Source organism: Rutilus rutilus, assembly GCF_951802725.1.
Source record: "Rutilus rutilus genome assembly, chromosome: 8".
In the NCBI taxonomy this organism is placed as follows: domain Eukaryota; kingdom Metazoa; phylum Chordata; class Actinopteri; order Cypriniformes; family Leuciscidae; genus Rutilus; species Rutilus rutilus.
Window position 1 is genome coordinate 31134658 of NC_140222.1, and position 26152 is coordinate 31160809.

The 26152-nt window shown below is 36.6% G+C and overlaps 2 protein-coding genes across 2 annotated transcripts in view; both read right to left on the reverse strand.

The window, feature by feature from the left end:
* Nucleotides 1-266: 266 nt before the first annotated feature.
* LOC311296138 (complement factor H-like) overlaps nt 267-26152 on the reverse strand; it is a 118123-nt gene continuing 92237 nt past the window's right edge. Inside the window, exons 12-23 of the mRNA XM_084417799.1 lie at nt 10204-10377; nt 9948-10124; nt 8665-8841; nt 8422-8583; nt 8105-8284; nt 7016-7192; nt 6773-6934; nt 6456-6635; nt 5112-5303; nt 4801-5004; nt 696-881; nt 267-545 (exon numbers count right to left, since the gene is read on the reverse strand). Coding sequence (XP_084273925.1) covers nt 352-545; nt 696-881; nt 4801-5004; nt 5112-5303; nt 6456-6635; nt 6773-6934; nt 7016-7192; nt 8105-8284; nt 8422-8583; nt 8665-8841; nt 9948-10124; nt 10204-10377 — 2165 coding nt within the window. The 3' untranslated portion in view covers nt 267-351. The remainder of the gene's footprint in view (nt 546-695; nt 882-4800; nt 5005-5111; nt 5304-6455; nt 6636-6772; nt 6935-7015; nt 7193-8104; nt 8285-8421; nt 8584-8664; nt 8842-9947; nt 10125-10203; nt 10378-26152) is intronic.
* On the reverse strand, nt 17316-24254 carry LOC311296155 (complement factor H-like). Its single transcript, XM_084417836.1, has 10 exons — nt 24197-24254; nt 23524-23706; nt 23271-23444; nt 23005-23181; nt 21566-21757; nt 21212-21391; nt 18371-18547; nt 18086-18268; nt 17957-18000; nt 17316-17829 (listed from the first exon to the last, which is right to left on the reverse strand). Exons 1-9 carry the CDS (start codon nt 24237-24239, stop codon nt 17981-17983), a joined length of 1329 nt encoding a protein of 442 aa, XP_084273962.1. The 5' UTR covers nt 24240-24254; the 3' UTR covers nt 17316-17829; nt 17957-17980.

Below are 26152 nucleotides of genomic sequence, written 5' to 3' on the forward strand. Positions count from 1 at the left end.
TTTCTTTGTCTGGACACAGACACTGTCATCACATTTGTAATCAGAAACCCAGAGCAAAAATAAAGTTTAATGTATTTCTTTCCCCCGTATTTGCGTGATAGTAAAAATACTTGATTATTTTTTTTTTAATTAAATAAGGTAATTATTTTTCATTAAATAAGGTAATAGCGTTTTTTTTTTAAAAGCACATTTTAAACATAATGATTTTATCATTCATTTAGTTTTAATTGCAAGACAGAGAAAATTGAATTACAAATCAGAGAAACTGAATTGTAAAAGGTTTTATTTTGATTAGCTCCATTTGTTTTTTATTATTACAGCTGATACATCAGTGATGTTTTATTCTCCTTGTCACACACACTCAGGCAAATTCATCACTCCATCATTACAGTATTGTATTACGGGGATCCTGCCTATTAAATATTTGCCCGACTGACAAGCAAAGGTGATTCTCTCCTCATGTGGTGAGAATATCTTTTCCCGTGGACGCCATTTCAGCTCTATTCCTCTTTTATCCATTTCCTCCACCGTCACTGAACAAGGCTCTGAAACAAACAACATCTCACTGTCACAATATACATTCATTGATTTATCAGAACCAGAACAACTACAAGATTACATCAAACTTAAAAAAAATAAATACAGTCAGAAAAGCCTTACATGTCTTTGATGTATGGTTTAGTGTTCATACTTACTTAAACACTTAATATTCCCTCTCCATTCGCCTTGTTCACAGGTCATGTATTTGGAGTAGGGGTGACGCTGAACCAGTGTGTATTTATTAAAGCAGACGTATTCAACTCTCTCCCCTGAATTGTATTCAGGTTTTGTCATTTCTGTTGTATCTGCAAAGTCTACTTGTGGTGGTCGCTCACATTTCCCTGAAGGCAAAGCAAAGTTATTTTTTTATTTTTAGATCACCACAAAAATTGGCAAATGACATTAACCCTTGTATGGTGTTTGGGTCTGTAGGACCTGTTTTAATTTTTTATCAAAAGAAAAATGATACGATTAATAATTTTTTCAACCTCAGACTCATTGGCCTTGGCTCATTTTCTGTAAAGAAAGTAAAATCTCGATATCAGCCACAACCAAAGAACATGATTTTATGTAATGAACATTATTAAAATGAAAATTTGGGGTCTTATTTTAAATGTTTTAAAAAATGCCTTTCTGTATTGAAGAGATCTGTGGATATTTCTATATAATATATTATAACCAAATCTAAATTTGTGTCTGAATTTGCGGTTATGCATGTAAAGCTCATCGCCACAATGCTAGTGCGTAGCTATGCTGTTGCTAGGTTATTCTGGGTGGTTGCTAGGACATCTTCTTGGCCCAAATCAAGAGAGACGATGTGTCGATGAATTACGTATCAAAGTTGAGCATTTGCTTTAACATGAGCAATAGTGATGCTTGCAAACACTGCTAATAAAACTCAACTAAACCTGTGAACCTTACCTTATGCAAAGAAAATATATTTCCTTATATATAAATGATCAATATATTAAACGATTTAATGACATATTTGAAAATGTTCAGAATAATATATTGTGCTAATATATCACCATATATTGAAAAATACATAAAGAATTGCCGCTTTTCATATATTGAAATATTTACTAATATATCATAATGTTTGTAATTTTATATTCAGTACACTTCATAATATATAGATGTAAGATATGGTACTGCATGCATGTGAATAAATACAGTATATTGCAGATATATTTACACATAGTGTACAGTGTACAGTATACACATAGTATACTGTACGGTGTACAGTAAAAACACACATATGGCCCTATCTTGCACCCAGCGCAATTGACTTTGTACACCGACGCATGTATCATTCCTATTTTGCACCCGCGCACATAGCAGTGGACTTTTCCCTCCACAGACGCACGCCGGTAAACTAGGGAATGAACTTGCGCTCCCGGGGGCGGTTCAGCGAAAAGAGGAGGCGTGTTCTGGCGCAAACGTTCCCTGATGCTATTTTGCAGGTTTAGAAAACAATTCCGCCACTGACCAGGAAAAACCTAGTCTAAAGTCAGTGGTGCGTTGCGCATGTTATTCATATACTATTTTAAGGGCGCATGCTTGCCATAATCAATGTAGCGTGTGCACAACGCGCATAAACTTTGCTTCTCTCATCTGCAGAAGCAGCAGTTTTCGTTTTTGCAAATCATATATTATTACAAGGAAAAATATTAACACACGAGGGAAATCATTGTTGTGTCCATGAAGATGTGAAAAAACAGACATAAATCTAGCTTACACATTTACCCAAATTATTATACGCCTGTTTAACCAAAGCTAATTTGGGTGGGTTTCTCCATTCCCATACAATGTCACTTCTCTGTGTTTTACGGCCCTGACGAGAACGTCGGTCTCCTCGGCTGTGAACCGCTTTATTTTTCGGCTGTGAACCGCATTATAATAGCAATCTGCCATGGAACAAGCGCGCGCCTGCTCTTACAGTTTTTTTACAATCACTTTGTTACTATTTTCAGAACCTTGATGTCATTTTTCACAACTCTAGACACAAAACTCACAACCAATGATCAAAATGCACATTTTTCAAAACTCTAACCCTTTTCTCAATTGCTTGGATACAATACACATAAAACTTAGATTTAAAACTTTAAAACTTAGAACATTTGTTCATTCAACAAAAATCACCTGTTCAATATGACACAACTTAACATCAAAGTACTACTATTTCAAAAGGCAATTCACACATTACATTTCAAATGAGTGTCTATTCATTTCCTTACAATGATCTAACTATCAATTGATACAACTGCTCAAAATGATAAGTAACTGTTGCATTACTCTTAATGCATAGTTGTATAGAAACAGACAAACAATCTTCCATGTTTACGTTTTTTTACAATCACTTTGCTACTATTTTCAGAACAACACAGAGTTGATGACAATGTAGAAGTACAGTAATCACTCCTGTTTTGTTTCTTACAGTACAAGCAAGCAAGTTGAGGAACACTGCATTTGATGTTTTACAGTACTGTCTTTTCTTTTCTATTTCATAGCTAATTATTTTTGCTTTGATTCAAATAAACCTATGTTGTGATTGTACTGTAATGTTTTGCATCAATATATCACAAACTTTGTTCAATGATTCCACTGTGTCTGTAGTATTCTCTCTACTACTGCAGTACTTTTACAGAGATGTATTTACTGTACATGTAGTACCATAATGAAACCTGTATCACCTATTTTGTTCTACAATATTTAATGATTGTACGAACAAACAATGACACAGTGAAACTATCGGTTGCTTGTGTGTGGGTGATCTATAGTTATGTTTCAATGGTATTTCACAGTAAATTTGTTTACTGAACCAATGATTGTGCAAGTGCAAGATTTCTTTAAAGATTTGAATGCACAATGTTTTGAACATTAGACAGCCTGTGTTACAAGTGATAACCGTTTTGAGTTTTGTGTCTAGAGTTTTGAAAAATGACATCAAGGTTCTGAAAATAGTAGCAAAGTGATTGTAAAAAACTGTAAAGGGAATGTGAGATGTCGCTCTGATTGGTTTATTTCACGTTACGCCCAAACCACACCTATGAATAATGAGGCTACTTCAGACCAACACATTTTAGATTTGCGTCGGGCGCAAGGGTAATTTATCCCGCCGGTATAATAGCAACAGCGCCCAAGACCTGCCCACAAAGTTACTTGGGTTTCGCGCTTGATACTTGTGTTTCAGATCGTTTAAATAGGGCCCATAGGCTTTATAGAGAAATATATAATGTAATACTTTTCTTATATTTTATAATTATTTACATTATAAATGTTTCATATTTTCAATCTAAAAAAAAACAAAAAAACATGCACACCTGCATGTACTAAAGTATTTAGCAAAAACATTATCACTGTGCAGAGGAGTGCACAGCCATTACTTTTTAAATATAGTAACATATAGAGCCCTATTTTAACGACCTAACGCATGGTCTAAAGCGCATGGCGCAAGTGCACTTAGTGTGTGTCCAAATCCACTTTTGCTAGTTTAACGACGGGAAAAATGGTCGGCACCCCCGGCATATGGTCTAAGAGGGTTGTCCCTTAATGAGTAATGGGTGTGTTTTAGGCTTTACGTGTGTTAAACCAATCAGAGTCTCATCTCCCATTCCCTTCAGACCAGCACGCCCATGGGCGCACATGCATATGCTATTTAAACAACGTGGCGCAGGCCGTCAAAACATTTGCCTAGCACTACATTGCGCTGGGTGTATGATAGGGCTCATAGTCTTAATGGTGTTTTGCCAATTATTGTCAACCTAACCACAGGCTCTACTCTTCAGCACAAAGCCCCAAAACACATAACAGAAAACCTTTTAAATTCCAAAATAACAGAACATTAAACACTAGCAGCTCTCCCACTACATTAATATTGACCAAAACACATGAAATTACACTTAATTGTAAAATTCTCTTCTTTAACTGTCAGAAGCAAAGCATGCTGGGAACTAGAAATCTGCTGCAACTCATTCCCTGAATGTGTGTATATATGCGTGTACATACATTCACATTTATATGGGAACGTGCATGTGAAATATATGTACACAATAAAGGATACAACTTTATGAATATTACATGTAATGCTATTTTTGCCTTAATTTCTAAATATTTTATATGTATAAATATATAGCCATACACGGTCAATGCATATATTGCAGTATATTGAAAAATATAAGCACTACTTTCCCATATATGGAAATGTATTATGTAATATATCGCATTATAAGTATATTCCCATATATTTATAAGGGTTACCTCCTACACATTTAGGAAATGGCTTGTCCCATTCTCCATTTGGCAAGCAGGAGATTTCACTCTGTCCTTGTAATTTTCTTCCCTTCCCAACACATGAAAGAGTTATTGTGTGTCCAGGTCTGATTGAAACCTCAGGCCCCGGGTGTCCATCCTCAGTGACGTCTGATCTCATGTTTACAGTCAGGTTTGCGACACACATTACCTCTAAAGAACATAAAGATTTGATAAATCAAGCATCCTCCATGTGAACAACAGATCTATCATTGATCTGTCTTTGTCCAATCCAAAGCTTTTACATTCTGTGGCCTTACCTTCACATTTAGGGAAAGGGCTGCTCCATTCTCCATTTGGCTGACAGGTGATTTCTCTCTGTCCTTTTAATATCAGCCCTTGTCCATTGCATGAAAATATTAACTTGTGTCCAGGTTTGACTGAACCCTCAATATCATGGAATCGCTTTATTTTTAAGTCTTCCACTGTTGTGTTTAGAGGACATGTTACCTCTAGAGAAAGCAGACACTTGATCACATATTTATCCACACAGAAGCTTTTATACCTTATGTGGCCCAGTGTTCAAGAGTAACTATGCTAATTACTTTTGCAAAAGTAGTGGTTTAGCATAACAATTACATTTTTGTCATAAATTCAACAAGCAGCGTTACAGTAAAGAAAACTGAGCTTAAAATGGAGTATACATCTATCCCTAACAACCTCATAAAAAATTCAAGATAATAAAATACAATATACAATATAATGCATGTCCTGACTAAGGTCTGTTAGTGATACAAATAAATTAATAAAGCAAATGACATTTTTCCACTTAATTCACCATCATTCCCAGCTGATGTTTGTCATGTATAGTAAATTTTTACCATTATGTAAGTAAATGTGATTTTTGATTCATTAAATTTTAAGTGACTCTCTTAAATTTTCACTCCATTTTCCATTTTCACAGATTCATCGTCCTTCTGGAATTTCATTGAATAGCTCTATGCACTTGTATTTCAGAATTTCTTTATTTTCATACTCGTATCTTTCTCATGTGCCAAAAAAAAAAGAAAAAAATATATGTGGAGAGAGACTGTGGAGTCAGATTTCCCTCATTAATAGCTTCAGATGCATTCAGGTGTGTACATTATACTTAGTGTCCCTACTACTTTATTTAAAGAGTTGCTATCATCATTTGGTTTATTAATGTGACCATTTTTAAATCTCTCAATCGTTTTCTCAGGTTAGAACTTTTTTATAAGAAAGGAGTATAGCACAATGACACTTAAACACTCATTTGATTTTAATTCTAGAGATAATTTGATTGGACAGAAAACTGTGTAGCACAGGATGAGTCATCCAGCATATATCAGCTAAAACTGATAATGTTTAACATTACAATAACATATTAATCTAGTGCACATGGACTAAACTCAAATTATGATTTTGCTGAGTCTTCAGAGCAAATTGATTTTGTAATTACTGTTGTCCCCACCACAAATTATCTGTGGACTTGATGTTATTCCTCTTGATTGTCAAATATCTAACAGTCTCTCTTCTTTTTGACATACAAGATTTTTTTTTTTTTTTTTTTTTTTTTTTTGTAAGACGTTACAAATCTGTAAGATGTTTTAAAAGTCATTTATCATAACCAATCAAAACCTTACCTTCACATGTTGGTGTTTCTTCCCAAGTTCCAATGTGGCAGAAAACTGTACTCTTCCCATTCATTAAGAATGAGCTTCGACATACATATGTTACACTAGATCCATGTGCATACAATTCTTCAGGTTTAGATGTTATGAGTGCATATTCCACCTTTGGAGGAATGTTACAACTGACGCCCACTAAAAAAAAATATGTTAAAGGTAATTCATGAAATCCAGTAAGACTGAGATTAACATCGTCAATAAATAGTGTCTATTTTCCACTATATGCTGTCGCTGCTCCTCACAAACATGCAATAAGAGTTTGAGAAGCTCACCCTCACAAACTGGTTTCTCCCATGTACCTCTGATACATGTAATGAAGCGTCGAGTTGATATGAACCCTGGATCACATTCCACTTCAGCAGTTCCTCGATCACGAAGGCTTTGCTTTAGTTTTCCATGGTGAACACTGGGAAAAGCACCACATTCTTCCTCCCCTGTAAAGACAGAAAACAGGAAGCACATTTCAGTACACTATCATTCGTCTAACACTTGAGACTGACAATAATAAAACTCACGGATGCACCGAGGTTCTTCAGACCAAGAGCCTTTGCTGCATGTCACTGAATCCCACCAGTTCCCAGTGAAGGGTTTATAACCCGTGTTGCAGGTGTAAAAGATTTCTTCTTCATTGGAGGGGTGGCTGTATATCAACCCGTTTACCACGGATAGATCACGGCACGATCTCTGCTTTGCTGCGAGGAAACAGTTTAAAAACATAAAAATTCAGATCTCATATGTTTTGAGTTGTCATTATGCAGATGTATAATGATTTGATTGGATATTGAAAAAATTCAAGATAAAGGCAGTATGACTGAGAGAAATTCAAAGACAAAAATGAAACTGAACACAATGTTTTTACATTCTTTACAAGTGTAACTGTCATAGTACAGTAATGGCGCTTTTCCATTACCAGTACCAGCTCAACTCGACTCAGCTCGCTTTTCACTCTGTTTTCCATTGCAGAATAGTACCTGGTCGTCATAGCGACGCCGCAGGAAACTGCCGTGACGTAATCTTCTACGCGACACACACCCGCTAGCCGCTACCCACACACACAGGACAATGGAGGAAATCGAGTGTATGCTGTTTTTGGATGTTTTTTTTGTTTTTGCTGTTTTTTATTCTGGATATTCCGTCTGGTGCGTGCAATGATGACGCAGTGAATAGTGACGATTCTCTCTGACCAATCAGCAGTCTGCCGATTTCACTGAGGATTATTGTGACCATTTTTAAATCTCACAATCCTTTTTCTCAGGTTAGAACTTTTTTATAAGAAAGGATTATAGCACAATGGCACTAAAACTTCTAAATTCTAGAGAGCATTTGATTGGACAGAAAACTGTGTAGCGCAGGATGAGTCATCCAGTATACCAGCAAGCTGATAATGTTTTTATTACAATAACATATTAATCTAGTGCAGATGGACAAAAAATAGCCTACAAAAACTCAAATTATGATTTCACAGGGTTTTTGATTTATTTTATAATTATTGTCGTCACTATGACAAACTTATCTGGGGACTTGATGTTATTCCTCTTGATGGTCAAATCTGTAATCTGTAAGAAGTTTTAAAAGTCAGTTATCATAACCAATCAAAACCTTACCTTCACATGTTGGTGTTTCTTCCCAAGCTCCATTGCGGCAGAAAACTGTACTCTTCCCATTCATTAAATATGATCTTCGACATACATATGTTACACTTGATCCATCTACATAAAATTCTTCAGGTTTAGATGTTATGAATGCATATTCCACCTTTGGAGGAATGTTACAACTGACATCCACTAAAAAAAAAAATGTTTATGGAAATTCATGAAATCCAGTATGATCCAGATTAACATCGTCAATAAATAGTGTCTATTTTCCACTATATGCTGTCGCTGCTCCTCACAAAAATACAATAGGAGTTTGAGAAGCTCACCCTCACAAACTGGTTTCTCCCATGTACCTCTGATACATGTTATGAAGCTTTGAGTTGATATGAACCCTGGATCACATTCCACTTCAGCAGTTCCTCGATCACGAAGGCTTTGCTTTAGTTTTCCATGGTGAACACTGGGAAAAGCACCACATTCTTCCTCCCCTGTAAAGACAGAAAACAGGAGGCACATTTCAGTACACTATCATTCGTCTAACACCTGAGACTGACAATAATAAAACTCACGGATGCACCGAGGTTCTTCAGACCAAGAGCCTTTCCTGCATGTCACTGAATCCCACCAGTTCCCAGTGAAGGGTTTATAACCCGTGTTGCAGGTGTAAAAGATTTCTTCTTCATTGGAGGGGTGGCTGTATATCAACCCGTTTACCACGGATAGATCACGGCACGATTTCTGCTTTGCTGCGAGGAAACAGTTTAAAAACATAAACATTCTGATCTCATTTGTTTTGAGTCGTCATTATGTAGATGTATAATGATTTGATTGGATATTGAAAAAATTCAAGATAAAGGCAGTATGACGAAACTGTGAACACAATGTTTTTACATTCTTTACTGTCATAGTACAGTAAGAGCTGTGCGTGTAAACCTCACTCCCCTGGCCTCAAGAGATGCACTAGCAATTGACACTAGAGGCTGTGGTCTTTAGAGTCCTTGTTAGCATATCTGCCTTCCACATCAGAGTCCCCGGTTCGAATCCAGCAAGGAGCAGGTCGAATCGGACCAGTTACACAAGTACAATATAACAGTCATGCAGTTCACTATCACTGTTTCACCATCAGCGTATGAAGATTTTTAAACTGGTTCTAAGTTTCCATATTTAATGTTTTCTCGAAGACATTCTGAGAAGCACAAACGTCACACAACGACACAACTGTGTATATTAAATGCTGAAGTACTTGCACAACTAGTCAACACTCTCTAGAGCTACAGTTAAATGATTTGGAAAGTGCATATAATATAACGATTATTTTCAAATCAATTAAATCTAAATGAAAAAGACATTTAAATAAATAACAACAACAAAAAGAACTTGCCTTATTGGCCACAATTAAAGAAAAACAACCAAAAGACGAAGCCGAGGAGTTTCACAAGTATCTTTGTTGGTCTGTCTCTGATACTCTTGTCTGCTTGGGGATCAACAAGTGAATCATTTATCAAAATCAAAGAGAGGGTTTTCTTACACCAGACCACTCTGTGCACAAGCAATATTTACACTGTTCGCTCTTGTTCTTCTTGAATCAAATCATAAAGTATATTGTGGTGAATCAATCTGTCGGGCATTGGAAATGAGTGAGATTGAAGAAGATTCACAACACTTTCAAACTTTTAAATAAATATTTCAAATTGAGTGTCTTTATTTTGTTACATTTAATTTGGAGAATCATCCAATCAGAATGAAGTAAAATCAAAATTCTGATATTTTTTTATAATAATAATGAGAATAATAATAAGTGATAGTAATAATAAATAAAACCAATTCATCATTAATGATACAAAAATCATACCAGTGCATTGTCGTATGCCTGTCCATTCAGTCTGGGAATTACAGGTGATTTGTACAGGCTGCTCTGGTTCAAACCCAGGACGACATTTATATTGTATTCTTGAATTGATGTTGTAGTGTGTTCTCTGATCTCCCACAATCTCTGCATTTGGGATGTTTGGTGTTGCACACATGTTTACTGTAAAACAAAAATATCATCATTCTAATTTGAATTCATAATATATGCACAAATTGTAAGATTTAATATCAGCCCATACCAGCACACAGTGGTTTTGGTGTCCATCCGTCTCGTGTGCATGTGGCCTTTTCTGCTGTTTTATCATATCTATCCGTGCAATAGTAAAATATTTTAACTCCCAATTTCTTATCTCCCGAGAAGTAATATCTTGGGTCATACACATGCTGGTCACGTGGAACTTCACATCTAATTTCTGAAACAAGATTTACATTATTTTAATATCATGCGGTAAGTTCAGCAATAAATGCAGAAGTGTTTCTCTATAATCTTACCCGCACAAACAGGCTGATAATCCCACTGCCCATTCTCTTGACATGTAAATGAGTTGATGGTTTCTTTTGTTTGAAAGATCCAGGATTTTTCAGTGCAGGTGATCTCCACACTTTCTCCAGCTCTGAAAATAGTTTTTCCCTCTGGGTTGATCTTTTTTACTCCGAATGTGGTTGGCTTAAGCTCACAAGTTACTTCTGTACAAGACATAATTATGTAGAAATAAGCGTAAGAAGAGATGAAGCATAACAAATGTGTGAAACTGGATTTGCATGCTTTGTCTTTTGGGGAAAACAAATGATTCTGACAATTTACTTCTTTTTTTTTTTAATCCTAAAATAGGAAAAAATATAGCTTACCATAAATAGACTACATTTTGAATAAGTCCCTAAATAAGTATAAGCACATTTTCTATTTTGAGAACTTTTAGATATATTTGCTAAACTATTATCTGGAAATTAAGCAAGCTATTAGAAAGTAGTTATTAGTAAGTCGGTTTTTTTAGCTGATTTTGTAGTTACCAAATAATAATGCTCAGCAAATGCTGTTGCCTCATGATTTTCCCCAATAATAAAAAAATAAAAAAAACAACAACATCAGCTGGACACTTTCAGCATCACAGGAAGAAAGTAAATCATCTCATTCCATTTTCTCAACTTTTACAAATATTGTTGACTCCTTTCATCATTTAGAACAAAAAGATCAAGCAAATATTTTCTTGAATGCTTTGGAAATATATAATATTAGTTTATTAACTACATACGTGTTTTATTTTAATATTCAGTTTTGAATTTAAGGTTAATGGCTATCTAATTTAAGAATGTTTCAGTGTGACACTAGAGTTTCTTTGCATAATGAAAGCAATATGGATAGAATGATTTTAGTGTTATTTCACATATTAATTATTTGTTATGTAACACTGGTGTATTACCATCACATTCTGGGTTCAGAGTCCAGCCAGATTTAGCACATTTGGGGATACATTTCATACAATACATATAAAGAGAATAAAAAGCATAAAGCACATTTACCCTTTCTCGCAAGTATACAACACTGTTGCTCCAAAAACAAACCCTGACCCTGATATAAGACTAAAATCACCATTTGCTGTTAAAAGTTAAATGTTTTGGGAAGTGCATATAATTTAACATTTATTTTCAAGTCAATAAAATCTAAATGAAAAAGACATTAAAGAAAAACAACCAAAAGACGAAGCCGAGGAGTTTCACAAGTATCTTTGTTGGTCTGTCTCTGATACTCTTGTCTGCTTGGGGATCAACAAGTTAATCATTTATTAAAGTCAAAGAGAGGGTTTTCTTACACCGGACCTCTCTGTGCACAAGCAATATTTACAACTGTTCGCTTATGTTCTTCTTGAATAAAATCATAAAGTATATTGTGGTGAATTAATCTGTCCCATAGAGCATTGGACATGAGTGAGACTGAAGAAGATTCACAACACTTTCAAACTTTTAAACAAATATTTAAAATTCAGCTTCTTTATTTTGTTACTTTTAATTTGGAGAATAATCCACTCAGAATTAAATAAAATCTAAATTCTGATAATTTCTATAATAATAAAAATAATAATGATAATAAATAATAAAAAACATTAAACAGCCCTTTTCTTCATTTTCTCTAGTCATGTAGCACTGATTTCAATTTTATTCACATTTTTCTGCTGAATAGGCAGCCATGTTTTATTGAAAGCCAATTTTGCCAGCAGTGAATCTATACCAGTAAAACCTGGCACGCAGTTCACGTTCATTGTTTCAATATTCATAATATAATATTCCAAACTGGTTCTATTTTTTCATATAATATCCTCTCAACGACATTCTGAGAAGCACAAACAAACGTTACACAAAGATGTAGTAGTCAACACTCTTTAAAACCAGTTAAGGTCATTTAAAAGTGTTGGATGTGTATATAATATGAATAACATTCTACTAAAAATGAATGAACTCACCTTGACCTTGCACAACAGTAACAGAAAATAGAAAACAGGAAAAGCTGATGAATTGTACAGGAACTCTCATTTTGAACTCTCATTTCACAAATGACTGTAACTTGTTTTCTCACTCTGTTTGTATGATGGGGAATCAAAAAGTGAATCATTTACTAAGTCAAAAGGAGGACTCTTTTATACCAGATCACTTTGTGGATGTGCAGAAGAATATTTTGTTTAAAATCCCCCTGTAGTCAATAACTGTATCCCTTAAAAATCATCTTTGATCACAAAAATGACATAAAAAAAAAAAAAAAATCCTGTGAATTTTATTTATTTATTTATACCTTAAAATAGCTTGAATGTAACTCTACACCCTTGCTTCATTTGCTTTCAAGTAAAAAAAAAATCTAATTGAAAAGCATATTAAGATGAATAACATTAACCTCAAAAATAATAGCTTGCCTTCAATCTGCGCACAACTAAAGGAAAATCACCAAAAGACAGAAATTCTCATTTTGAGTTCACATCACAAGTAGCTTTTTTTTTTTTTGTCATCTGGACAAACCAAAGGACAAGTTACCCTAGACAAGTCAAACTTTGTAAGTCACATTTATGTAACATATAAACAGGAAGCAAAAAGAAAGTTCTAAAATATTTGATGTGTTCACTGCTGTGCTTTACAGGTTAAACCTGTTAGATTTAGATTTTTTTCACTGACTAGTGTTCTTTACATTTAAGGAAGAACATTATTACATTAATTAATTCATGATTGTTTCATATTAATACTTATGTTACTAAAACATACATTGAGGTAAAAGAAGAGTTTGACCCTTAAAGTATCAGTATGTGCTAAAAAATAAAAAAATAAAAAAACAACTGTTGTTGTCTCTAGAGTCTAGATGACCTAGATTGCCCTCCTTATCTCACACTGAAAAAAAGAAAAAAATGTTTGTCTTTTTTAAACCGTAAAAACTGGATGTCATTTACGGGATCTTACGGTGTGGACTTTTGGTAAACATTGAAATGTTAAACTCAAAGGTCTTTACCTTTATAAGTAAATGGTTGTCATGTGCTGAGTTTTGGCATGAATAGGATCAAAATTATTATTATTTTTTTTTTCATCTATCCTACATGTCAAACTAAATATTATTTGAGTCATTTTATGGTCTTTTCAATTTCAATGAGGTTTAAATTTTTGGCAATGCTGTTTCCAAAATTTGTGACAAATAATAAAAACCATGACATGTGATTTCATAATATATTTATAAAAATTAATTTGATAAAAAAAGAAATCCAGAATGAGCAACAGGGGTGTAAATTTAGCATACAGTTAAAGGGACACTTCACCCATGGGAACATTGATCTTTATTGAAAGTGGGTCATATATGTAGTCGAAATGTAAAATTAATTTTGAATTTGGTGCCTTCTTGGCCGAGGAAAGAAAGAAAGTAACTTCAGGACGCATTTGTATGAAAGACACCAACTCCCACAATGCACCACATTGCACAGCTGCGCAAGCCACTCCCACTAATCCAGAAAGCGCATATCTGCCTAAGAGAAATAACTCTTCCGTCTACAAGGCTAGCTACCACCAGAGCTTGAAATTAATTTCACACAAAATGTCTAGTTAGTTGGCGAACTCATTAGTGAATTACTCTTCATTTGTATTTCTTTCGAAGTGGTGAATTATTGCATTGTAACGTTACCTGGATGTTCAGTCAGATGCGGTGCGAAACTAGGATAGTTCACAACACAAACGTCCGTGTCCTCGTCTGATTCACAACACAAACGTCCGTGTCCTCGTCTGATTCAGAGATTTCATCCAGGAGAAGTTGTCATTGTTGAAATTCTTTGCCACAGTCGGACTCTATCTCTGTGTTCGTAGCGGTTCGTAGTTGCATAGTGAGATCACCGGCGCCACCAGTCCGCCCTAACCCGAGCCAGTCCGGGCTCCTCGTCCGCGGCAGGCAGGTCTTCTGCCTCGGCTGCTCTTCGCTATAATGCGGCTTGTAAAGGTAGCCACAAACACCTGATTCAAGCATCAGACTTCTGAAATCCTCTTCCTCTATATCATATTGAGCACTCTCCTCCGCTATTGTCATAACTTTACATCTGTCTCCACAGCGCCTGTTAGCTTAGCTTCCAAACAAGATGGAGGATATTGCTTTTAGTTTTCAGAAAGTCAAGTCCCACCCACTGATCTGTAATAGGCCTGTAGCGTGAGCGGTTCCCGCCCCCTGGGAAAGATGAGGAACGAGTGTCTGTAGTCTCTACACTTTTCAATGAAATGTGACTTCCTGCTTATTATGATGCAAAATGATGATTTTTACGTCATAATAAGCAGGAAGTAAAACACTTAAATCCTTATTTCTCCCATCTCAGGGAAAAATGGATGAAAAATCCACATTTATTATAATATATGACTGGGTTTCTAACAATACAAAGCTTAATGCAAATGGGTGAAGTGTCCCTTTAAGCCTCAGTAGGTGCTACAGTAGTAGTTGTCATGACCGAAAAACATACTAAAATCTGAGAGAGAAAAAATTGTTTGATCATATTTCCTTATCCTAACTTTGATAACAGGGCTGAAGGTTACGATATCAGTGCTACAATATTTGCAAAAAAATTGAGAAAGCAAATGAAATTTTACTTGTCTTATTGCCATGCTGCATTTAATGAAACTAAGAGGTTTAAATATTGGTTGGTTTTCTTTTATTGAGAGTAAAGTATTGATGAAAATATGATCGGTTGTTGCAGGTGAAAATTCTGAAAAGTCTGGTGCTCGAGCAGACATTAAAATTTAATTAAATAGCACTTTTTACAATACAGACTGTATGTGTAACGGGTCCCGGCCAGGGGTCCGCTAGCAGATGTATATTGATACTCCTGGTCGAAGTGCTCTGAAAATGTTGCAAATATAACAAAGTTATAAGAGACGCGGGACAACTGTTGCTCTCTTTCCATTCAACCGGAATATATTTTATTAACAACTTCATTTCAACTTTATATCTGCATTCAAGAATTATTACTGTTATCTTTTGTTGCTCTGTATTGAAACACAGGTAATATCCACAATTGGATAACATGAAGTCACATTCTCTTCAAAAGTACATTTCCACATAAATGTATCTTCACATATTTCCACAACATTCACTTATCACAGTTTTATCTTACCGTAAACACATTTTTCCTCTAACCATATTCTCTGGTATCTATCATCAACCGAGTATTTCTGTATTCATTATACCTTTTCTAAGTGTTCACTTAATATAACAGAATAAATTCCATTTGCAGTTAAGTTAAATTGTATTTACATTACATGAGTACAAACTTCAATATTAAACATATTTGTCTCATAACTTTTACACTTACTTCCTATGAACCGAAATAAAATGATAGTCTAATATTACAACGTGCGTTTCACCCAAAGCTACATCTGTAAACTGCTATTTATTTATCTGTAAACGTCATTTATTACCCGTAATGCATAGTCTTCCGCACACAGTTACTTTACACATACACAGTAATAAACTCAGAAATATCCCTGAGCAGTTAGGAATAGATCAAAGAAAACATTAGTGCGAGCGTCGGCCGCCATTTCCTCTCAACTCCACAACGTTATCATTGAACTTGACTATTTACACACTTAACATACCTTTAGCTTATTAAACACACATCACTGAGGATTCATATTAGCTTATAACCCTTTGCAAGTCATATAAAAGATGTACAACAAACCTGAAAATGTTGCAAATATAACAAAGTTATAAGAGACGCGGGACAACTGTTGCTCTCTTTCCATTCAACCGGAATATGAGCTTCTCTTCCTCCGCGCCTCGCTAAGGGTCCCAGAGTGACGCGGCTGAAAGGTACTGCCACCTTGTGTCTGTTCTGTGAAACAGCATGTCATAGTGCGCTTCTGTGCATTCTCTCAACAGTATTTAATTTGTAATAAAATAAAATAAAACAAAAGACAATCATCTCAACAAAACCTATTTTTGTGAGTGTCACATATGGAAGCAGCTTCACAGTGATAACATGAAAATAATACAACAAAGTTTGTTTCTAGAAGAAAATTGCATCACCATCCACCTTAAGTAAGGCAGATCAATAATATTGTTGAATATTAAATGTCCCCAACAAAGCAAGCCAAAAGCCAAGGCAACAGTGGCAAGGAACCAAAACTCCATCAGGAGACAGAATGGAGAAAGAAAACCTTGAGAGAACCCAGGCTCAGTCGGGGGTCAGTTCTCCTCTGGCCATCGAGCGAACAGTGTATGATTATGATTCAGGCAGCATTACAGGTCAGAAGTCGGACTGGATTAGGAATGGGAAACATTACTGGGAAACTCAGGCTGGCAATATCAACAGTAGCAGTCAGTTTCGGCTGTTGTTCAGCTGAAGTTAGTTCTGTGTCGATTCAGTTCTGTTGTAAAGATCATCAATTATTAAGTTAGCTCATTTTATCTATAAAGCAGTTCTGAAGAAATGATGTCATCGTCCAGCTCAGTTCAGTTATCATAAATTGTTCAGTTCTCTGTAAATTGTTTGTGTCTTAAGGACTTTTTCACTGGTGCATGTGCAATAATTGTTAAGGTTTAGTAAACAAGCATGAAAAACATTGTTTAAACCCTTACCAATAAAGATCTGTACAGTTTATCTGGATTTTACAAAATTATCTTTAAAATACAGTATCCTGAAAAGGTGACTTATTTTTGCTGAGTTTGCATAAATAAATGTTTTCCATAAATTAAGTGCATAAATAATGCAAGAAATATGTTGAACTAAAATCCACACCAAAGTCACTATAATTACTAACATGTTTTTTAATCACAAGGGTCATTAAATGAATATTAAAAGATAATAAATACAAACAATTTCTTTAAGATTATTACAAACGGCTCAGAGACTTGTGTTGAACATCCAAATGCAGCTTTATTGGGACAATCCAGAATCATAATCCATATAACAGGCAAAGGGTCAAACAATCTAAAAAAGCAACAGGGTCGAAAACACAGGCAAAAAGGAAAATCAAGAATATGGGAAGATAATCAAAAAACCAAGACACAGGAAACCATGATAACGCATAAATGCAGTGTAACAACATACAAGACTTTGCAACGAATGAGTGAATACACAGGGCTTAAATAGGTAAGAGTAAATAAAATAATAACACACAGGTGAAAGTAATCAAAACACTAGTTATTCCGAGCAATGGGTTATGGGAAAAGTAGTTCATGTTGAGAAAGCAGATGGAAGTAGTGTCCTCTGAGGGAGATCATGGGCACTCCAGCTGGTGGTTGTGACAGAGATAATATACAATTCTATAAGTAATATTTGTAGCTGAATGAGAATGAGATACAAGCTTGAGTGTGTCTCTCCGTCTTCATAAACATAATTGCATGCTGAATTTTTACTACGCCACTGAAAATATTTAATATTCATCAGTTTGGGTTTGCAGTAGTCATTTTAAATATCAACATTTAGTGCTAAAAAACATCTAAAAGTAAATACTAGAAGTCATTCTTAAAATCAAACTGGGTTACATTACCTCAACTACCACTCTAGTTTATTTTCAGTTATTTTGTGTATCACCTGGAAAAAAACAAACAAATGAATAAATAAATGTACAGAACACCAACATGACTAATTCAGATTGAAAACGAGAAACATTACTCACAACTTTTGTCAATCTGAAGATACCCATTAGAACACGACACGTCCACATATGCTCTCATCTCACTTCCAGTATTCCATCCAGCTGTACAGTTAAGCCTATACTTGTTAGCATGCGTTATATAGACCTTTCCTGTAGGGAGCCGTAGATTGTACTTCTCAACTATGTCATCAATTTCACAAGGCCCTATGACAGAGACATCGTCCAGTGAAAAACAATACAAAACAATTAGAGATCTGTTTTTACAAAAAAAGCAAAAGAGAATTAATTTGTAATTGAATGACTCACTCAGACATTTCGGAGGAGTCTCCCATTTTCCATCCACACACTTATAAGATTCCTGTTGCTTGTCCAGCACATAGTAAGACTGGCAAGTGTACGATACCTCTGTAATCACATCTTTTTCCGTACTGATGATGCTGTAGTCTCCATGTTGAAGATATGGAGGTGGTGGACAGATCCCACCTAAAAAAAAAACAAAAACAAAAAAACATTCATATACTGTACATTTTTGAGCAGCATTTAGTGTCCGCGATTATACTAATGAAAGTCTTGGGACAGCATTTGACAACAAATTTCTGTGCTCCTGAATGTTTCTGGTCAAAGCATGATCTCCAGTCTCTGAGTGCAAGTGACTGTTTTTATGTGTGTGTGTGTGTGTGTGTGTGATTGCGCTTCATGCACATTAATACAGAACGGTGATTAAACTGACTGGAACTACCTGTGCTTTACACGTTTTGAACACACACCTTCCAGCCAAATAGGGGTGCGTTTTCCCGTACGACGACGTAACTCGCTGCTTAACTACCATAGTACGATGCATCGTTGAATAAATCAGCTAGCTAGTCACGACTGTTTCCTGAAACCGTATTGTCACAAAGTGGTCGTTCAACCATGTTGGTTTATGACGTCACGCACGAGGTGGAGTACTAACTTCTTTTAATAAATCTGTTTGAGATCGAATTAATACTAGATGGTTTGCTATAAATTACAGACATACAGTAGCATGAGGACTATTTCTCATTTTTCTCAGTTATTTTTGCTCTATTTCCAGATTCAATCATAGGCTCGTTTTTACGTAGTAGAGCACGTTCGCACAATGCCAGTCTTAAAAAATGGTGCTTTCAATCTCTTGACAAACTAAAAGATGTAAATGACATTTGTATGTATCCTAAATAAAAGATATAGATTGTACTGAATGTCAGCTTACTTATTTTGCTCAAGATAAGGATTTATGAAGTCCACATGTCATGCAAACTGGAAACTATGCTTTAACCACAGGTCGAGAGCGGTGGTTGGAACGAACACCGACTCATTGAACTATGCTGATAACAACGGAACTTGCAAACATAGTTGGCTAACGATGCTTTTGGGAAACACACCCCTGATCATGACTGTGAAACTCAGGCCCTGTCCACACAAACCCGGGTATTTTCAAAACCGCAGCTTTTTATATGCGGTTTGGCTGTTCGTCCACACGCAATCGCAGTATCCGGTCACTGAAACCGAACTTTTTTGAAAACTCCTGCCAGGGTGAAGATTTTTAGAAACTCAAACTCAAAAATCTTCAAGATTTTGGCTTGTGACGTCAGATCCGGAACCTGAAATAACCTTTTTTCCAGGTTTCTGATTGGCCAACATGGCTTTATGGTTAGGGTTATATCGCCACCTGTTGGTTTGGAATGCTCTTAACAGCGCTTCATAGAGTGTATTAGCTCATGTGGACGTAAATGTTTTTTTAAAAGGAGGAGGAAAAACTTTTTATAAAAATACCCGTGTACTAGGCCTAAGGTTCCATTTACACGACACCATTAATTTACACAACACTGACGTTTTAAGGCCTGGAAATGCAAGCTTTTGAAAACGGGTTTTAACGTGCAAGTTTTGGAAAATGATACGGTTATCGTCTCAGTGTAAACTACAAAAATGTGAATTTGTGAAAACGGTGATGTCATGCGCAATAGCTTGTTTGCATATGACGGCACGTCACTGCGTTGCCATGGCGCGAAATGCAGATGGAGGGCAGGAAGTGATTTGTTACATTTAGGAAGCACTATAACAAACTCAAAATGCCGATGTTTTGCGTCGTTTATGGTTGCTCAAATCGATTAAACCACGAGGAGTTTTATCGTGTACCAAAAGTTGTTGTTCATAAGGGGGAAAAATGCAAGAAATTGACCGAAAAACGGCGGAAAAAAATGACTTGCAAACCTACGTCTGCGGTCGGGAGGAGCCGAATCATAAAACGCCTGTGTGTGCAGTGATCACTTCGTCAAAGGTGAATTAATACAATTTATGTGGATGTTTGTGTAACGGACCAGTTTCTGAACTTTGTAAAGTTAAAGTAATTGTTTCTTCTTTTCTTTGAGTTTGTAAGTTACTCCTGTAACTGAAGACAAATGTAACGTTACAGGCAAATCTTTCAATTCAATTGAAAAATCGCTCCTCTTCATAACGTAAGGATCACGTCCAACATATGTTTAATTTTTTTGTTATATTTTTTGCTTGTAATAGCGTCTAAAGTAGTACAGTTCGGACTTTCCTCCATCTCGTCCATTCCGCTCTTCACTTCCTGCCCTCCATCTGAATTTCGCGCGTCATCACAATCACGTGACTGCAAACCACCTATTGCACATGTGTATTAGATGTTCAGTTTATAGGCACATCGTTTTTCTTTACACAATCTGACATCGTCAATACTGGCCTGGCACGATTTTGAATCGCTTTCTTGGATCAGTGTGAATGGGGATCGTTTTGAAAATACGCATGCACATGACGTCACCACTTTCACAAATTTGCGTTTTTGTAGTTTACACCAAGACAATAACAATATAATTTTCAAAAACGTGCACATTGAAACCCGTTTTCAAAAGTTTGCCAGTTGTCATGTACATGAACAGCCAAAATGAATAAAAAGTTTTCAGTGTAAACGACCCATATGAACTAAACAAGACATGAATGTGACAGCTGTATCATTGTATGTATGTTATATATATATATATATTGTATCATATATCAATTTTTTTGATGCACCCATAAATTATCCACATTTGGGATTGGATCATCATAGATAGTTGGGTTTACTTTTAGCATAAATAAATGTGAATGCAAGATTTTGTGGGGACTCACTTTTGCAGACAAATGTTCCGTTCCATTTTCCATTTTGACACATCAAAGCTCCTCCTGAAGTTTCATTGTACGGTTTATTGCACGTATATTTCAGTATCTCAAAGTTGCTGAACACAATTTTCTTATCTGACAGTTTCACAAATCGCAAGTCCCTTGTTGGTTGGGAACACTCAACTGTTCCTAGAGGAACAATTTAATGCAAAATATTATATGAAAAATACTATTAATTAGTTATAAGATTTCAAATGTCGATGGTCATGTTCAGATGGTAGTAAATTAACACATTTGATTACTTCTTAGATTCTGATTTATAGAAATGTTTCTAAATATAAACACAAAAGAATAAATTTGTACCTCCACATTGTGGATATGGGTAATTCCACCTCCCATCTGGCTGGCATTCAATTGCACGTTGGCCATAAAATCTCATGTTGACATCAGTGCATCGAAAAACTAAGATATGCCCAGGATTATAAGGTGAAGTGATGCCTGGATGTCCAAATAGAATTTCTAAATTTTTTAGTTCTTGCTCCTGACATGTACCATCTGTATATAGAAAGATAACCTATTTTTGAATACTCAACAATATATTAACAGTAGTGTATGTAGTGTCTGCCTTACTTTTTTTAAATTAGAAAAAAGACACATATATCAGTTCCCATTCAGTCAGTCTCTACGAGTTATGTCAGAGACTGACGAATGGGGGTTTCGCTAGAGAGCCCTATCACCTTCGTTATTAGAAAATGAGCCAATGGTATAAAAATACCATGGGTCTGCAGAATTTGCACCGCAAACTCCACCCCACTCCACGGATTGGATACGTGCACTATTTTACTCAGATGAGTTCCTCCTGCACTGTTGATGCCATCACCAGAGAGCATGCCCGTTTGGTCAGCCCTCGTGATCGGTTAGGTGCCTCCATGTGCATGGTTCCCCGGTTGGGCAACCCCCACATGTGTATATTCCATGGTAAGTCTACTCCGAGCACGTGTTTTCCCTCGGCAAGACCCCTCTTGCCATCTTGAGGTTGAAACATTCCGACCTGCGGGCTGAATACCTCTGAGTTTTCCATATGCATCCCGTACTCGGGTCATATGTGTATTCTAAGTCCTCCCTGCGGGTAGGCGCTGTGTCACATATTCCATCTGGGATATGCTACCCAGTGTACCTTGGTATTCTTGGCCCTTCACTCATGCTAGCCTCACGACAAGGAGCTGGGGCTTGCGGAGGACACTGGAAGACAGCCGCATTGGCGAGATTAGATTGGGTCCCCCATTCATCAGTCTCTGACATAACTCGTAGTGACTGACTGAAAGGGAACGTCTCGGTTATGTATGTAACCCTTGTTCCCTGAAGGAGGGAACGGAGACGTTACATCCCCATGCCACTGCCGCTGTACCACTGAAATGGCCGGGGCGCACAGTCTCGGCTCCTCAGCAGGTAGCATAATGTGAGATTGCACCCGCGGCTCCTTTTATACCCACGCGGTGGGGCGGAGTTCACGATGCAAATTCCGCAGACCCATGGTATTGTCATACCATTGGCTCATTTTCTAATAACTCGAAGGTGATAGGGCTCTCTAGCGAAACCCCCATTCGTCAGTCTCTGACGTAACATCTCAGTTCCCTCCTTCAGGGAACGAGGGTTACATACGTAACCGAGACGTTATTTATCTATGGCTTGGAAATGATTCATCCAATCATCTTAAAAGTTTTCATTAAAAGTATCTGAATTTATGATACAATATAATCAAAGCAAAGCAAACAACAAAACAACATCAAGGTGTAACTTTCCAGTGCAGGTCTGTATGTCTGTCCATTGGCCCTCGGAATCACAAGTGATTTGTACAAGTTCCTCTGGTTCAAATCCAGGACGACATTTATATTCTATTCTTGAAGATATTTTATACTTTTGTTTCTGACCTCCCACAATCTCTGCATTTGGGATTTTTGGTGGGTCACACATAATTTCTAGAAAACAAACATCCACATAAGCATAGAATATATATTATGGGATTTTATGAGTAGTGCAGATTTTAATACTCTACAGCAGAACATACCAGCACACAGTGGTTTCGGTGTCCATCCGTCTCGTGCACATGTGGCCTCCGCTGACATTTTACGATATCCAGACTCACAACTGTAAGATTTTTTTACATTCAAATTCAGATCTCCACGGAAGTAAAATGTTGGTAGATACACATGCTGGTTGTGTGGAACTTGACATCTTATCTCTGAAACAAGATTCACCTGCTTTTAAAAATATTCAATGAATTCAGCTCCAAATCCAGGAGTGTTTCTCTACATTCTTACCCTCACAAGATGGCTTGTAATCCCACTTCCCATTATTTGTGCATGTAAATGTTTCCTGGTTGTATAAGAACAGGTTTTTGACAGAGCAGATGATTTCCACTGTTTCTCCAGCTTTGAAAATGGTTTTTCCCTCTGGTATGGTTCTTACTGCTCCAGATTCAGACACATCAAGTTGACAAGTTACTGTAAAGACATCATAATGCAAAACTGAGTTAAGAAAAAGGTCAAGTATGCCAAAAATGGTTGGCAAACTCTAATTCGATTTTGCCTACTGTTTTATGAATACTGCATATTCAGACATATTACTATCTGACACACTGCTTAGTGAATGTTCATATTGCACACAAGCATACTACTTGATCCTACTTTATTAATGGTCAAAAAGTATGTTCATCATCAAATGCTTATTTGGCTTCCAAAAACAATAATTAGGAAAAATTAGTTTACAGAAAATAAAATATACTACCAGTTTTGTACAGCAAAAAAAAAAGTGTCTATTAGGGGTTATAATATACTCTATTAGCATATCACAATTCATTATAGCAACACTAATTATCTGTACCAATGGCCTACGGATGAAAATGATTTTGGAATTCTAGTAGTTATCTCTTCATGAAATGTGCAAGTACATCAAGCAGTGATCTTGAATAAGGCAAGAGACTGTGGAATTAACCTATGCACTGTGGAACAGGTCCGCTCCAAACGCCATTCTCCATACAATGAATGACACTACTTCCATCTAGCTTTTTCTCAGAAGATACACACTCAAAATGTATAACATCGCCATAAGTTCCTTCCCGTGTGTTCCCTGATGCAGTCACATCCCCATCTGTGCGAATTACAGGGCATCTGACCTCTAGGAAAACAAATAATCTGATTTAGGCTGAGTTTCCTGATAAATCGCTCTATGTCGAATGTTATTTTAACACTGGAGCAATGCCTGTTTCCCAAACCAGCATGTAGACCGCTAACCATTAAAGCTGCAGTCGGCAAGTCTGGCAGATTGAGGGGACTTAGCCAAAATTTTGAATGTTTACAACTCTCACGCCCCGCCCCCATTACCGCCAAGCACCCTCCCATCGAGTTTCTGTGAACCGTCTCTTCAGCATCGAAGGATCATTTTCTTTTCCTTGGTTGTTTTGGACCTCCTAGCTCTGGTTGTTAACCGAGGAATTGGTAGCTTGTTAGTAGATTTTCTCTCCGCCATCACGCTTCGTACAATCCAACACATCTGCGAACTTCAGGCGTGTGCATGTGATATTGTAATGTGCGCGAGAGGGGAGAGGGGATCTGTGGCGTGTGCACGAACTGTGATTGACAGTAAGATCTCATACAGCCCTGCGCTGATTGGACCAGAAGAATGGGAGTGGTGGATTTTTGCAAAACAAATAACAGGCTCCAGGTGGAGGTAGAAGCGCAGGGACTGCCATGCTACATGTAAAGACCAATTCACACTGCACCAACAGACGCTGACCAACGTGGACAATCACCAGATTACAGTATGTCATTTCTCAGACATTCCACAACCTGACAAAAGCCGATTCAACATGTTCAGGCCGCAAAAACAAGCACCGACCATTTATTATTAAATTCACATAATATGTAACATTTTAAATTATTCAAAACCTAATCATCACACTTTGACTGCATTTAGTTGCATATTAAAGCTGGACTACATATCTTAGGCCCTGTTTACACCTGGTATTAAGATTTGTTTTGGTCGATCGGATCACAAGTGGACGACACTAAATAAGGGGACGGGAGCTTGAGCTTGTCCACTTTCGACCACTTCCAGAGGTAGTTGATAACGCATTCGACCGGATCTTCTCAAAGCCTACTGACCTAATGAGTAAACATTAATGGACGTACACAAGTCAGAAGGGATTTAAACTTTGTCGGCTGGTGACCCAAGTTTGGTTTGAAGACGAAAAACACACCAAACACAATGTTCTCACACCATTCCTGATTTCTAACACACACTCACAGTGTTCGGCGTGCTCTTGCGTCTGTCAGATCAGAAATGAAAGCTTTTGCTCTCAGTGTGTTTTTCCGTTGTTTCCAGGCGCGCTCATATGTAAATTGCAAGAGTTTGTTTCATACATTAGATTGAAACATCTGAAAAAGCCCATACATAGACCCTCCCCTCAAAGAAATCAGGACAGAAGTCGTCAAAAGTGGACAAAAGAGACGGATTAAAACACCAGGTGTAAACGGGAATGTGTCTCCCTCATCTACTTGTGATCCGATCGAACAAAACGCATTCTTAGCTGTAAACAGGGTCATAGTGTCTATCATGTAGCCTTCTTTAAATACAGACATTTTTTTTTTGTGTGCAAAATGTGGGGTAGACATTGTTTTTAAGTAGATAAAAATAAATTTAAAATCTTGTATATAATGGACATTGACTTTGAAATAATGAATCAGTTTAATTTATTTTGTGTCCTTTCGAATTTGAAGTTGAAAGATCAGTTGAAATTGTAGCCTAAAATCTACTTTTGAGTGGCCCCATGCTCTACTCTTTTATGAGAGAACATCTTTGCGTGCAACTTTGATGGCACTGATTCTGAGAAAACTGCCACGGAGATTAAATGCAACCAGCATGTCACTAATGTTCTACATTGTGCTTTGG

Excerpts from the sequence above, each read along its gene's own strand:
- LOC311296155 (XM_084417836.1), bottom strand. The coding sequence starts at position 24,239 with ATGGAGAATGGCGTTTGGAGCGGACCTGTTCCACAGTGCATAG. Across the intron at positions 23,182-23,270 it reads ACCGAAACCACTGTGTGCTG|AAATTATGTGTGACCCACCA; the intron begins GTATGTTCTGCT and ends TTTGTTTTCTAG. Across the intron at positions 21,758-23,004 it reads AGACATACAGACCTGCACTG|ATGGTACATGTCAGGAGCAA; the intron begins GAAAGTTACACC and ends TTCTATATACAG.